The sequence below is a fragment of the Stegostoma tigrinum genome, chromosome 18, assembly GCF_030684315.1.
Source record: "Stegostoma tigrinum isolate sSteTig4 chromosome 18, sSteTig4.hap1, whole genome shotgun sequence".
Lineage (NCBI taxonomy): Eukaryota > Metazoa > Chordata > Chondrichthyes > Orectolobiformes > Stegostomatidae > Stegostoma > Stegostoma tigrinum.
The window spans coordinates 14,583,999-14,597,889 of NC_081371.1; the positions used below are offsets into that span (position 1 = coordinate 14,583,999).

Consider the following 13,891-nt stretch of genomic DNA (forward strand, 5'->3'; position numbering starts at 1 on the left):
CATTCTTCGTTTCATTTTAATTTTTGCCATGCCTCAATATCATGTGAAGTATTAATCCATGCTTTTAGTCCTGTGTATGTAGCAGAATAATCACATCTTGCACCATGGCATTCTGTCTGCAGGATTGGATATTGTGTTGGCTTGGACATGGGTATTAGAAAATTGGGAGCAGCAACAAGAAGGGGATGAATTGTTGTGCGAAAAGGAGGAGCAATCCCGCTCTGACTGCAAATTAAAATAAGTGTAAATCAAAAAAAAAACTTGTTCTTCCATTGGGCCTTAGGCCCCTGATTAGCATATTTAAGGAGTTAGCCTGTCTTAGGCAGTTGTCACGTGCACTTGGAAGTTAACTGTCAGCTGTCAGACCTCGGGGGAAATTGGGTACCCTTTTCTTATTCATTCACAGGATGAAGGCATCATTTGGCCATGCCAGCAGTTATTGTACAACCCTAATTGCTGAGAAGGCAGCTAAGAGTCTTTGATTTGATTTATTATTGTCAAATGTACTGAAGTATAGAGAGAAGTTTTATTTTGCATGCAGCACAGGCAACTCATAGCATGCAAAGATCATGGGGTGATTGGACAGAGCACGGATTACAAAGTTATGGCTGCAAAGAAAGTGCATAAAAAGCAAGATCAACACTGGATTTGAAATTTGGGAGGCCCATTCAGAAGTTTAATAATGGCAGTGAAGAAGCTGTTGGTACATGTGTTTAAGCTTTTGTATCTACTGCCTGATGGAAGAGGTTGGAAGACATTATAACCGGGGTGGGAAGGGTCTTTGGTGATGTTGGCTGCCTTTCTTAGGCATCGAGAAGTATAGATGAAGTAAATGGTTGGGTAGTTGGCTTGTCTGATGGATTGGGCTGTGTTGGCAACTTCCTGTAGTTTCTTGGGGTCCTGGGAAGAACAGTTGCTGTACCAAACCGTGACACATCTAGGTAGAATGCTTTCTGTGATGTATCTGTAAAAGTTGGTGAGAGTCCTTATGGACATACCAAATTTCCTTGGCCTCCTGAGGAAAAAGAGGCATTGTTGTGCCTTCTTGAATGTTACAACAACATGGGTTGTCCAGGCCAGATCATTGGTAGTCATCACTCCTAAGAACTTGGCACTGTCAACCATCTCTACCTCTGCTCGATTTATGTAGGTGGGGGCGTGCCCTCCTCCTTGATTCCTGAGTCGATGGCCAACTATTTAATTTTGCTGACACTTAGGGAAAGATTCTTATCGTTGCACCATGCCACCAAACGCGCACACCTTTTTTGTATTCTGTTTCATCATTGTTTGATATCTGGCTTACAACGGCGGTGCCAGCGGCAAACTTGTAGATGGCGTTGGATGAGATTTGGCCATGCAGTCATGAGTATACAGATGGTACAGAAAAGGGTTAATGACACATCTTTGTGGGGTGCCAGTGTTGAGGATTGTCACACAGGATGTACTGTTGCCTGTTGCCACTGACTGCAGTTTGTGGGTTGTGATGTTGAGGATCCAGTTGCAGAGGGTGAAGCAGAGACCTAGGTCTCAGAATTTGCAGATTAGCTTTGTTGTGATTACAGTGTTGAAGGTGGAGCTGTGGTCAATAAGTAAAAACCTGATGTGGGTATTATTATCCAGGTGTTCCAGGGATGAGTGTAGGATTATGGCATTTGCCATGGACCTGTTGCACTAGTAGGCAAATTGCAAGGGATCAAGGCAGGCTGGGAAGCTTAGAGTTGAAATGAGCCATGACTAATCTCTCAAAGTATCTAATAATTATGTAGGTCAGAAATAAATATATTGTCGCACGATTTCCTTACTTACCCTGGCTCAAATTCAATGGTGGCAGCCATACTACTAACCCACCAAATAGTAGACCATTCAGTTACTATATGCACCGATGAGTGCGTCGAAACTGGGAATTTCTGCTCTGCGTAATTCAATAGTTCACTTCTTTTGTTCAGTTGAATTGTCAGGAAGCCTGGGCTATTGTACCTAAATGATTTCTGAAAAAACTGGAGACTTCAATTAGCTATCAACAGTGCAAAGTTTCATTATTTAAACCATTCGTGACTGAACGAATGCCAGGTGAATTCAAATTAAGCATTTTTTAAATTGTGTAGGAACTTTAAATATGCCCCAGAGCATACGCTGAGGAAAGAACTAAAAGGACATGGTGTTGGGAAATCTTGGACTGGACCAGTCCCTTGACTACACCTCAACACCCTTAGCTCAGGGTTGATCCTTACTATTCTCCACCTTCTGCAAAGGCTGTTTGACTATGAAAGCAGTGCTCATGAGTCGTTTTACTTCTGTTGCGCTATGACAATCTGCTGTGAAATTGCTAAGTTGAATCATTGTGAGTGTTACTATGTCTGAATTTGCAGCTGTCTTGCTTTTGTAAGTCAGCGTACTTTGAAAATAATGAGTTTTCTGTACACCTCTTTTAGAATACCCCATGGAGATTTAGTAGTAAAATTATAACTTTTCTGTTGGGATGTGTCATGAATGAAATGTGACATGACCAGATTTTTGATGCTACCAAATTCCAATTTCTGTTGTTGTTTAAAAGTTCCCTTGCAATGGGGATTTTAACACCCTTTCAATTAGCATAATCCCAATATTGAGAACCTGCCTAATTGACTTTGAACTGATTGCAGACCTGGGCTATTGCAAAGGGTAGTTCAGTCAAACTTCTATCAGAGATGATAGGAATGGCAGATGCTGGAGAATCCGAGATAACAAGGTGTGGAGCTGGATTAACACAGCCAAGCAGCATTTTAGGAGCAGGAAAGCTGATGTTTTGGGCTTAGACCCTTCATCAGATATTCAAGTTAGTTCTGTCTCCGTTTGGAAACATCACTGTCAAATGAACTGTGAAGTTCATCAGAAGGGTCTAGACCTGAAACGTCAGCTTTCCTGCTCCTCTGATGCTGCTTTGGCCTGTTGTGTTCATCCAGCTCTACATCTTGTTATCTCAGTCAAACTTGTGCTGTCGTGTAGAGTTACAGGTAGGCCAGATTGTAGACATAAACATTGCGCTAATATGTGCGTCTAAAGTTCATTTCTGTCATAGGTATGAAATTGATTGGTGAAAATGCCGAGGAAGTAATTAGGGTCTAGGCCCGAAACGTCAGCTTTTGTGCTCCTGAGATGCTGCTTGGCCTGCTGTGTTCATCCAGCCTCACATTTTATTATCTTGGAATTCTCCAGCATCTGCAGTTCCCATTATCTCTGACCCCAGTAATTACTTAGTGTTTGTTAGTTCCCTGTGTACACATGCCTGTAGACACGTGACTCTTCACAATGGGGACGGTGGGAGCAGGAGGGGGGCGGTATAGCGCAGGCGCACAGGGACTGATGCGGTTGCTATGACTCCGCGGTCAACAGGCCGAGGCCCGGGACTGGAGCGGAGAGGGCAGGAGGCCGTAGCCGGAGAATCACAACCCCGACACGGCGCAACGACTGATTCAGGTCTACTTCCCGACGACTTTCTGCTCGCTGTTAGATCCGCTCAAGTCAGAAGGAGACCTTCCCCCCCCCCCCCGGGAGTGTCCGCGACACCGGGTTGGAGACCCCCCCCGGGAGTATCCGCGACCCCGGGATGGTGACCCCCCGAGTGTATCTGCGACCAGGGAGTATCCGTGACCCTGGGGTGAAGACTCCCCGGGAGTATCCTCAACCTCCGAGGCGGTGACCCCCCGGGAGTATCCTCAACCCCGGGCGGAGGGGGGTCCCTCCTGGGAGTATCTGCGAACCCCGGGACGAAAACTCTCCTGGGAGTATCTGCGACCGCGGGGTGGGGGGTGGGGACCCCCCGGGAGTATTCCCAACCAGGGACGGAGATCCTCACGAATCAAGAAACGTACTCAGTTCTTGACCCACTTTTATATTTAATTAAACATTTGTAAAACTTAATGTCTATTAGCAAGGTTAAAGCAAACTAGTCGTAGATATTCAAGTTAGCTCTGTCTCCCTTTGGAGGCATCACTTTCGAATGAACTCTGAAATTAGACGTCTAGGGCCTTCTGGAATTCAACCACATTGCATACAAGCATCCCAAGATATAAAACATCCCATTCTAGCATTATGTCTTTCTCTTACTGAACCAATTTTTTTCTTCCTGTTGAATAAAGTATGAAATGGTCTCAGAGTCCAAAAGCAGAGAGTGGTTGTGATCAGTTGTTTTTCACTCTGAAGGCATGTATACACTTGTGTCCCTGAGCACATATTATTAGAACAATTACTATTCAATATCTATTGATAGCCTGGACTTTGGTATACAGGGCATATTTTTTAAAATGTGCCAATTACTGAAACTCTGAGAAGTAGTGAGGAGAATAGTAACTTCAGCAGGCCACAGATGGATCAGTGAACTGGTGAAGCACGGAGAATAGGCAATGCATCACAGGAGATTGAGAAGTGATGCTATTTTATAGGAAGAATTAGGCGAGGTGATATAAATTAACATAATTTCAAAGGGGAAATTAGGAGTATGCATACATAAATCTCAGATGGCAGGATGAATTGGGAAGATTACTAAAAAATAGTAGTTGTTCAACTTTATAGGTGTGGCCGTGGAATAGAATACATCTGAAAATTAGGTAAATCATTATAAATTGTAACTAAGTGACCCAGTAAAGTACATATCCAATTCTGGCCACCAAACTTTCTTTAGGAAGTCAAAATCTGTAAGGGGTTGGAGAAGAAAACGCTATAGCAGTACATGGGGGAGGAGAAGGGGTTTCTGAAATACATGGGGGAGGAGAAGGGATTTCTGAAATCAATAGGGAGAGGAGGGAGGTGGATCGAAGATGGATGTAGGAGAAGATAGGTGTAGAGGATACAGACGGGTCAAAGAGCTGAGGACGGAGCCAGTAAAGGTGAGTGTAGGTGGGGAGTTAGGGAGGAGATAGGTCAGCCCAGGGAGGACGGACAGGTCAAGAGGGCAGGATGAGGTTGGTATGTAGGAGATGGGGGTGGGGCTTGAGGTGGGAGGAGCGGTTAAGTGGGAGGAAGGGCAGGTTAGGGAGGCAGAGACGGGCTGGGCTGGTTGTGGGATGCGGTCAGGGGAAGGGAGATCTTGAAGCTTGTGAAGTCCACATTGATACCATTGAGCTGCAGGGTTTTCAAGGACTGCAACTTCCCCCCCCCACTCAGTGGTTGAGAATGCCCTCGACCATGTCTTCCACATTTCCCGCAACTCATCCCTCACATCCTGCCCGCAATAACAGCCAAAACAGAATCCCCCTCGTCCTCATACCACCCTACCAACCTCCGGATCCAACACATCATTCTCCAACACTTCCATCATCTGCAATCCGACCCCACTACCAAAGATATTTTTCACACCCCACCCGTATCTGCTTTCCGGAGGGACCACTCTCTCTGTGACTCCTCTATCTGCTCCACATTCCCCTCCAGCCCCACATCACCCGACACTTTTCCCTGCAACCGCAGGAAGTACTACACCTGCACCTACCCCCTCACCCCCATTCCAGGCCCCAAGAAGACTTTTCACGTCAAGTAGATGTTCACCTGCACATCTGCTAATGTGGTATGCTGCATCCGCTGCTCCCTTTGTGACCTCCTCTACATCAGGGAAACCAAGTGGAGGCCTGGGGACCGCTTTGCAGAACACCTACATTGGGTTTACACTAAACAACTGCACCTCCCATTCGTGAACCATTTCAACTCCCCCTCCCATTCCTCAGACGACATGCCTCTTGCAGTGTCACAACAATGCCACCCGAAGGTTGCAGGAACAGCAACTCACATTCGGCTTGGGAACCCTGCAGCCCAATGGTATCAATGTGGACTTCACAAGCTTCAAAATCTCCCCTCCCCCTACCGCATCCCAAAACCAGCCCTGCCTCACTAACCTGCCCTTCCTCCCACTTACCCCCTCCTCCCACCTCAAGCCCCACCCAATTTTCCTACCTACTAGCTTCATCCCACCCCTTTGACCTGTCCGCCCTGCCTGGGCTAACCTATCTCCTCCCTAACTGCCCATCTGCACCCACCTTTACTGGCTCCATCCCCGCCTCTTTGCCCTGTCTGTATCCTCTTCACGTATCCTCTCTTCTATCCATCTTCTATCCGCCTCCCCCCCACTATTTATTTCAGAACCCCTTTCCCCTCCCTGACTTCTGAAGAAGAGTCTAGGCCCGAAACGTCAGCCTTCCTGCTCCTCTGATGCTGCTTGCCCTGCTGTATTCATCCAGCTCTACACCTTGTTATCTCAGATTCTTCAGCTTCTGCAGTTCCTACTAATCTCTATAACAGTACAAGGGACTTTTTAAACATTAGTTTATGAGATGTGGGGTGTGTTGTCTAGGTCACGATTTATTACCCATTCTTATATGTGGTGGCGAAAGTCGGTGCTGAGCTACTTCATTGAACCTTTGCACTCCTTGGGATGTTGTGCCATCCACAGTGCTGTTAAAAAGGGTGTTCCAGGACTTTGACCCAGTGGCTTCAAGTCAGGATGGGGCATGGAAATTGCTGGTGGCGGTGTTCCTATGCTTTAGCCATTCTACTCAGTCGAGCCTACAGGTTTTGAAACTATTTGATGAGTTCTGCTTGTGGATGGTACATATTGCTGCTTTTGAACATCAGTGCTGAAGCGAGTGGACATTGAATGTGGTAGATGGAGTGCCAATCAGTAGGCTGATTTGTCTTTTATAGTGCTAAGTCTTTTGAATGTTTTTGGATCCTCAGCCATCCAAGCAAGGGAAGAGTATCACTTTCTTATTCTTTTATCTTTCTTTTTTAATTCATTCATGGGTTGAGCATGTCACTGGCCAGGCCAGCATTTATTTCACAGCGTTAATGAAACAATTTCAAAGAAGTTCTGAGAAATGGTCGCCGGACCCGAAACATTAACTCTTTTTTTCTTTCACAGATGCTGCCAGACCTGCTGAGCTTTTCCAGCAACTTTGTTTTTATTCCTGATTTACAGCATCCACAGTTCTTACAGTCAATTTGCATTTTGTATTATACATAATATGTATTGAAGAAGAATCATACCAGAAATAGACCCTTTAAAGAAGTCTAGATTGTTTATTCCTATTTCCTACAATTTAAAGGTATTAGATGAATTGACAAGTTTATTCTGTAGCATGACAAGTCAGGAGTAAGAAGAATACTCTTATCATGCCTGAATGAGTGTATTTTCCCAGAAAACCCTCAAACATTTCAATGCATCACACCCTATCCACCAACCTAAAAATTCACACCCTTCACCTCTGGTGGACTGTGGCTGTAGTGTGAACTATCTACGAACTGCAGTTCAGTAACTCAGCAAAACTTCTTCAACAGGAAATTCCAAACCTGCAAACTCTATCATTTGAAAAAACAAAGACAAAAGGCACATGGAAAACCATTACCTGTAGGTTCAGCTATGAGTCACATGTCATCCTGATTTGGAAATATCATGCTTTTCCTTCACAACTACTGGATCGCAGTTCTGGAACTTCATTCCTCAAAACGCTGTGAAGTATATGCCTCATATGGACTACAATAGTTTCAGAAAGTAGCTCCCACACTTTCTCAAAGGAACTAAGAATGAGTAAATTGAAGGACCCATATCATGAGGAGCAAAAACAGAAGTTGCTGGAAAAGCTTGTCAGGTCTGGCAGCATCTGTGAAGAGAAAATTAGAGTTAACATTGCGGCTCTGGTGACCCTTCCTCAGAAGTTAACACTAATTAGAAGTTGACTCTCATTAGTTAACTCTAATTTTCTCTTCACAGATGCTGTCAGACCTGCTGAGCTTTTCCAGCAACTTCTGTTTTTGTTCCACATTTACAGCATTTGCAGTTCTTTCAAATTTTATGGACCCATATCATGAAATTAATTTTAAAAAAAATTAGGCTGAACTCAGTATTATAAAAAATGCCTTTCTGTTTTGTGCAGAAAAATGGCAGAAAATGAAGACCATAACCAGGAAGCTGAAGAACAAAACGTTACATTTGAGCAAGATGAGCACACTTACGAACATGCCATAGAAATACATGAAGTGTTAGATGAAGGCCGCTCTGAAGAGCCTGCAGATGGATTAGATGATACAAAATCCAGAGAATATGTTGTTGAGTTACCGTCAGGTAAAATCGCATTTTGAATTGGGATAATAAACTTATGTTCTTGCTGTGCAGAATCAATTGAAGTCTTTAAAAATGAGATATATACTTGTAAAATGAGAACCAGATTAGAAAAGGGGATTAAAAGGCTAAATCTTCCACAGCTAACAAGCTTGTCGGGACCAAATGCACTACTTCACTTCTTTTATTTCTACATCAGGCAAAGTACAGACTTTTTGCTTTTTTTTTCTTAATGATCCTATGTTTTTCCTCCTTCACAATGCTACTGCAATTGGAAATAAATATCTACCACATTATGTTTACTTACCCATCTATACCGTAACCAAGCGGAGGTTTAGGGACTGCTTTGCAGAACACCTCCGCTCGGTTCACAGCAAACGACTGCACCTCCCAGTCGCGAACCATTTTAACTCCCCCTCCCATTCCTCAGACGACATGTCCATCATGGGCCTCCTGCAGTGCCACAATGATGCCACCCGAAGGTTGCAAGAACAGCAACTCATATTCCGCTTGGGAACCCTGCAGCCCAATGGTATCAATGTGGACTTCACAAGCTTCAAAATCTCCCCTTCCACCACCGCATCCCAAAACCAGCCCAGTTCTTTCCCTCCCCCCACTGCATCACAAAACCAGCCCAGCTCGTCCCCTCCCCCCATTGCATCCCAAAACCAGCCCAGCCTGTCTCCGCTTCCCTAACCTGTTCTTCCTCTCACCCATCCCTTCCTCCCACCCCAAGCTGCACCTCCATTTCCTACCTACCACCTCATCCCACCTCCTTGACCTGTCCGTCTTCCCTGGACTGACCTATCCCCTCCCTACCTCCTCACCTATACTCTCCTCTCCACCTATCTTCTTTTCTCTCCATCTCCGGTCCGCCTCCTCCTCTCTCCCTGTTTATTCCAGAACCCTCTCCCCATCCCCCTCTCTGATGAAGGGTCTAGGCCCGAAACATCAGCTTTTGTGCTCCTGAGATGCTGCTTGGCCTGCTGTGTTCATCCAGTTCCACACTTCGTTATCTTATACCGTAACTAATCATTGGTGCAAACATTACACTTCTGTTCAGCTAAGAATGCTAAGGAAGTTGAGTGTCCTATGATAGAATACTACTGATTTATTTAACGTTATGACTGTATTGAATATTAATACTGTAATTGCTAGTGTCTTCACAATAAGTTTCGTATTGGAATTGTGATAAGTTCTCTTTTTCAAAGTGATATGCGTCTTCATTTTCCTTTTTCAATTAATTTCCCTTCGGCCATTACTTTTTTCCCCTTTGTTCATTCAAGGGATGAGGGCGTCACTGACCAGGCAGCATTTATTGCCCATCCTACTTGCCCCAGAGACAACCACATTGATGTGGGTCTGGAGTCGCATGCAGGCCAGACCAGCTAAAGATGGCAGTTTCCTCCCTTAAAGGGCATTAGTGAATCAGGTTGGTTTTTCCCTAAAAATTGGCAACGGGTTCATGGTCATTGTTAAATTCTTAATTCCGAATATTTTATGAATTCAAATTCCACCATCTGCTGTGGTAGGGTTCAAAGTGCATCCCCAGAACATTATGAGAGTCTCTGGATTAACAGTCCAGCGATAATCCTACTAGGCCATTGCCTCCCTTATGCAACATATGCCCTCCTGGCAGAAACAAATATACATTTATCATCCTACAGCAGATGTATGTCATCGATAAATAATGGCAATGTGAGAAAAGCAGAACCTCTGTGTATTTCAATTGGGGAAATTATTGAATAGATTTTTCATAGGACTTTTAATGGACAGAGTAATATGGCTTGAATTTGTTTTCATTGGCTGCAGTAGATTTTTGGCTTTTCATTGTTTCAAGGCCTAAATATTGGCTAATATAAAAACTATCCAATTTTGGTTGATTTAAAGGATACACTCATCTGCTCAACTAAATGGAGAAATATCAAAGCTTGCTGTTCTACAAGTTTCAGGTGGTGATGCAGTGAGAAACGCTATAAAAGCATTAGGAACACATTGATAAATTAGTAGTTTGGGAAAAATTTAGCAGGTACATTCAATACAGAAAAAAAATGAAGTGTTACGCTTTGGAAGTAAAAATAGAAAAATGGAAAATATAGTAATTTGAAGTGTCAGTTAGTTCAAGAGGGCAAGTTGTTACTTTTTTTTCTGTCAATTTCCTCATTGTATGAACATGGCTTGTTGTGATGGTCCAGTCTGCAACTCTTTTCTCATTGCTAAAGTGGAAGACATAGCCAAGTATAAATTTTGGAGCTTCCTAACCCTAGTTGGAGCTTTTATTTTAGGAGGTAGCTTTGAAAGAAAATTATTTCTGAGTTGTTTGCTAAATTAAATGAACCATTTGTTGATTGGAATCCATTTTAAACGGCAGGCCAGTGGGTCAAGCCTTTCTCCCACACAGGTTTAGGCGAACAGTTTACAAAGTCAGCCTGTCTCTGGCTATTTCTAATTCTTTTTCAACTAACAAAAAATGCCTGGATTGATAAAACATCAAGTAGTCAAACTAGAATGAAAATATTCTTCTGTCGTAAAAATATTCGATATGTTCAAAGAAAATGTAACTTTTTTTTGTTTTCTTACCCAAAGATACCTTAGGATATTCATGTTCTCAACTTTGGAAATTATGCTTGCTTTATTTTTGCATTTTATATAAATTAGTTTTAGATCAAAAAGTTACAACTCATTTGAATAGAGTTTGTATTAATCCACACCTATGAAAAGGGGAAAACAGTAACTTGTGTCATAGATAATGTTCACTGTTACAAAGTAACCAGCTTTTGCACAATTCTCTGTACCATGCTATTATTTAATTACAAATTGTGCAGAGCAAATAAATAGGAGTGACCTTGAACAATGAACTTAATGAATATCTAATTCAAAATATATGGAAATCCCCAAATGCAATATTAAAATGACAGATGAAAATTTCCATACCATGAATATCTCATTTCTGTCAAGTGAAAAATTGCAGCTCAATGGCTCTACCAAATACATTGATCCTGAGATTAAACATTCAAATTTGAGTGTCAAACATATATTGTGTCATTCCATCTAACACCATGCACACAATCTAACTACATGTTAACCTACTGTAGCTTTACATCTTTTGTTTCCTATCCACCTGTATGTGTGATAACCTAATTTATTGAAATTTCACAACATAAACGCATTGACTGTTGTAATAGTAAGTTCTGACTTTTCAGACAATGATATGGGAGCAACTTCAGTATCCTCAGCTTCTTTGATTGATGAAGAAACAGTAAATAAAACATCAGAAGAAATTATGTCAATGGAGAATCCTGAAGTTATCAATCCAACAGGTATTGTAAATTGTTAATAGAAAAAAAGGTGTTCAGAAACTACTGAATTCTTATTTTTAAAATTACTGTTGAAATTTCAGTTTAAAAACTATGAATGTGTTGGCACGAATGGCAGATATGGTAATACATCTATTAACATTAATAGTTTCTCAGTTTTTGTGATTTTTCAATTGCATCCTTTTGGATTCCACATATCTTGCCTCATGCCCTATTCAAAACTGGATGGATGTGTTGTTTTGAAGTTATTCTCCTTATTACAGCAGAACTATCTGCAGTAGATGCTCAAGTGCATTTCAAAATAGCTCACCTAGCCTTTCCAAAATCATATACCCTTCTTTCAGTGCACCACTCCTTACCAAAAAGAAAATGACCAACTTGGAAAGCTTATGTAGTATTGTGGATGCAAATATACAACTCTGGAGATGTGACTGTGCAATTGTTGTCAATTGATTTTGATGCTATCATTCCATTATTTTTGTTTAAAATGATAGGGGAATAGATTTCAGCCATGTTTGAAGAGATTGGATTTTATGGGTCCTTTAAGGTAGTGAGGAAAATAACGAAATGGTCTTGTGAAAATTCCAGAGGGCACAAATACCATGACTGACTGATCAACATTCTTTGGTAGAAAAGAAACCAAAGGGTAAACCCCACACCAACAAGGAAAAAGATACACAAAACAGAAACAGAAATTGCTGGAGGAGCTCGGCATGCCTGGGAGCATCTGTGGATAGAAAGCAGAGTTAATGTGCCAATGTGTGATCTTTCTTCAGAGGAATCTGCTCTGAAAAAGGGTCACTTGACTCGGAACAGTAATCCTTAGAATTCCAATAGTGCAGAAAAAGGCCATTCAGCCCAATGAGTCCACACCGACCCTCTAAAGGGCACCCCCACCCAGACTCATACCCCTACCCTGTCCCTATAGCCCTGCATTGCCCAAAGCTAACACTCCTAACCTAAACATCTGTGAAAACTATGGACAATCTAGCATGGCCAATCCACCTAACTCACACTGTAAAAGAAAATCGGAGCACCCAGCAGAAACCCACACAGAAACAAGGAGAGTGCTCAAACTCCACACAGACATTCATCTGAGAGTGGAATCAAATCCAAGTCTCTGGCACTGTGAGGCAGCGTTGCTAACGACTCAGCCACCATGCCTCTGCTTCCTCTCCAGAGATGCAGCCAGACCTGCTGAGTTTCTTCAGCAATTTCTGTTTTCGTTTTAGATTTCCAGCATTTGTAGTTCTTTGTTTTATTTTACGGAAGAAGATGTGGTCGCAATATGTATCTTGTAAAGCTTCAGGTAAAAAGATGTGATGATTTACCATGTGTGAATTTTGCTCAAATTGTATTGCTGGCACAAAAGACTCCAAAATTTTAGAATCACAGAGAACTGTTGACGGCATGAGAGTGATGGGTGTGTGGGCCTCAGTGCAGTAGGAAGCACAAGCTGAGAAGTCCTGGTATCTCAGTAGATTGTAGGGGTGGGAGTCTGGCAAAGATACCTTCAGAATACTCAATTTGGTTGTGTATGTCCATTAGTTCACACTAATTTTTTGTATGACAGGTTTTTAAAAATTGGTATTGTTATACTATTCACTTCCCTGCCTTCTACCTCCCCCAGACAAAAGCATTCCGAGAAGCTTAAAGGTAGGGCAAAAAGAATGACAAGAAACTGGTGCTGAAAGGGCCAGTAAGAAGAATAAAAGGAGAAGAGAATATGGATAGGCATTCTATCTCTTAACTGACATTAAAGCAAGGCCACTTGCTTTGTTCTTGTAGTTGGAAAGTAAGTTGTGCACAAATGTAAATCCAGCTGATTATTTTGCCTCTATTTTAGGTGAGAAATCAGTAAGATGAGACTTGTACACATATGAATTCTTCAATTCTCTTGGGAAGCGTATAATCTTGTAAATTTTTTGTGATAACATGCTCAATCACTCAGGATGCAATTTATTTAGTTAGATTATGTTTTATCTCAATTAATTTCAATGGTCAAGCATTTATTCTATTTTTATTGCAACCTAATTGATCTCATTCATTTGGAGCAGAAGATCTTGAATCCCCAGAACAAAATGTTGGGGAAAATCCTGTAGATGAAGTCACAGCTGTTGAAACGATGGTAGAAAACGATGTTACAACAGAAGACATGGAGTCAGCAGGTGGTGCTGACATGAGCAAACCAGGTAATTTGACATTTTTACAGATTGTAATATGTGCAGAATCTTACAGGGGGCTGAATGAAGTTGGCTGTTAGTGGCAGAATCCTATGAGATGTTTGGCAAGGCTTACCTTGACATTAAGAGCATCTCGTTCCATCATAATACTTTTTATAACTGCTGTAGCAAGGTTCTAGGCAGCAATAAGTTGTCTATTGACAGTGATTAAACCTTGTTAAATATCTTATTGATGGTGTAACTCACCTCATTGCCCTTCAGCTTTATATTTTATCAAATGTGCCAAACAAGCAAGACATCAAGAAAAC

At 42.2% G+C, this 13,891-nt stretch overlaps 1 protein-coding gene across 5 annotated transcripts in view; it reads left to right on the top strand.

Moving 5' to 3' along the window:
* Nucleotides 1-3,335: 3,335 nt before the first annotated feature.
* Nucleotides 3,336-13,891, top strand: part of iqub (IQ motif and ubiquitin domain containing) — a 62,868-nt gene continuing 52,312 nt past the window's right edge. For 4 of the 5 annotated variants that reach the window (XM_048549574.1, XM_048549575.1, XM_048549576.1 and 1 more), the window contains exons 1-4: nt 3,336-3,456; nt 7,899-8,086; nt 11,287-11,403; nt 13,458-13,592. In XM_048549574.1, coding sequence (XP_048405531.1) covers nt 7,903-8,086; nt 11,287-11,403; nt 13,458-13,592 — 436 coding nt within the window. In that variant the 5' untranslated portion in view covers nt 3,336-3,456; nt 7,899-7,902. Of the gene's footprint in view, nt 3,457-7,898; nt 8,087-9,369; nt 9,516-11,286; nt 11,404-13,457; nt 13,593-13,891 lie in introns of those variants that run through there. The other variant, XM_059652337.1, reaches the window with a different exon arrangement.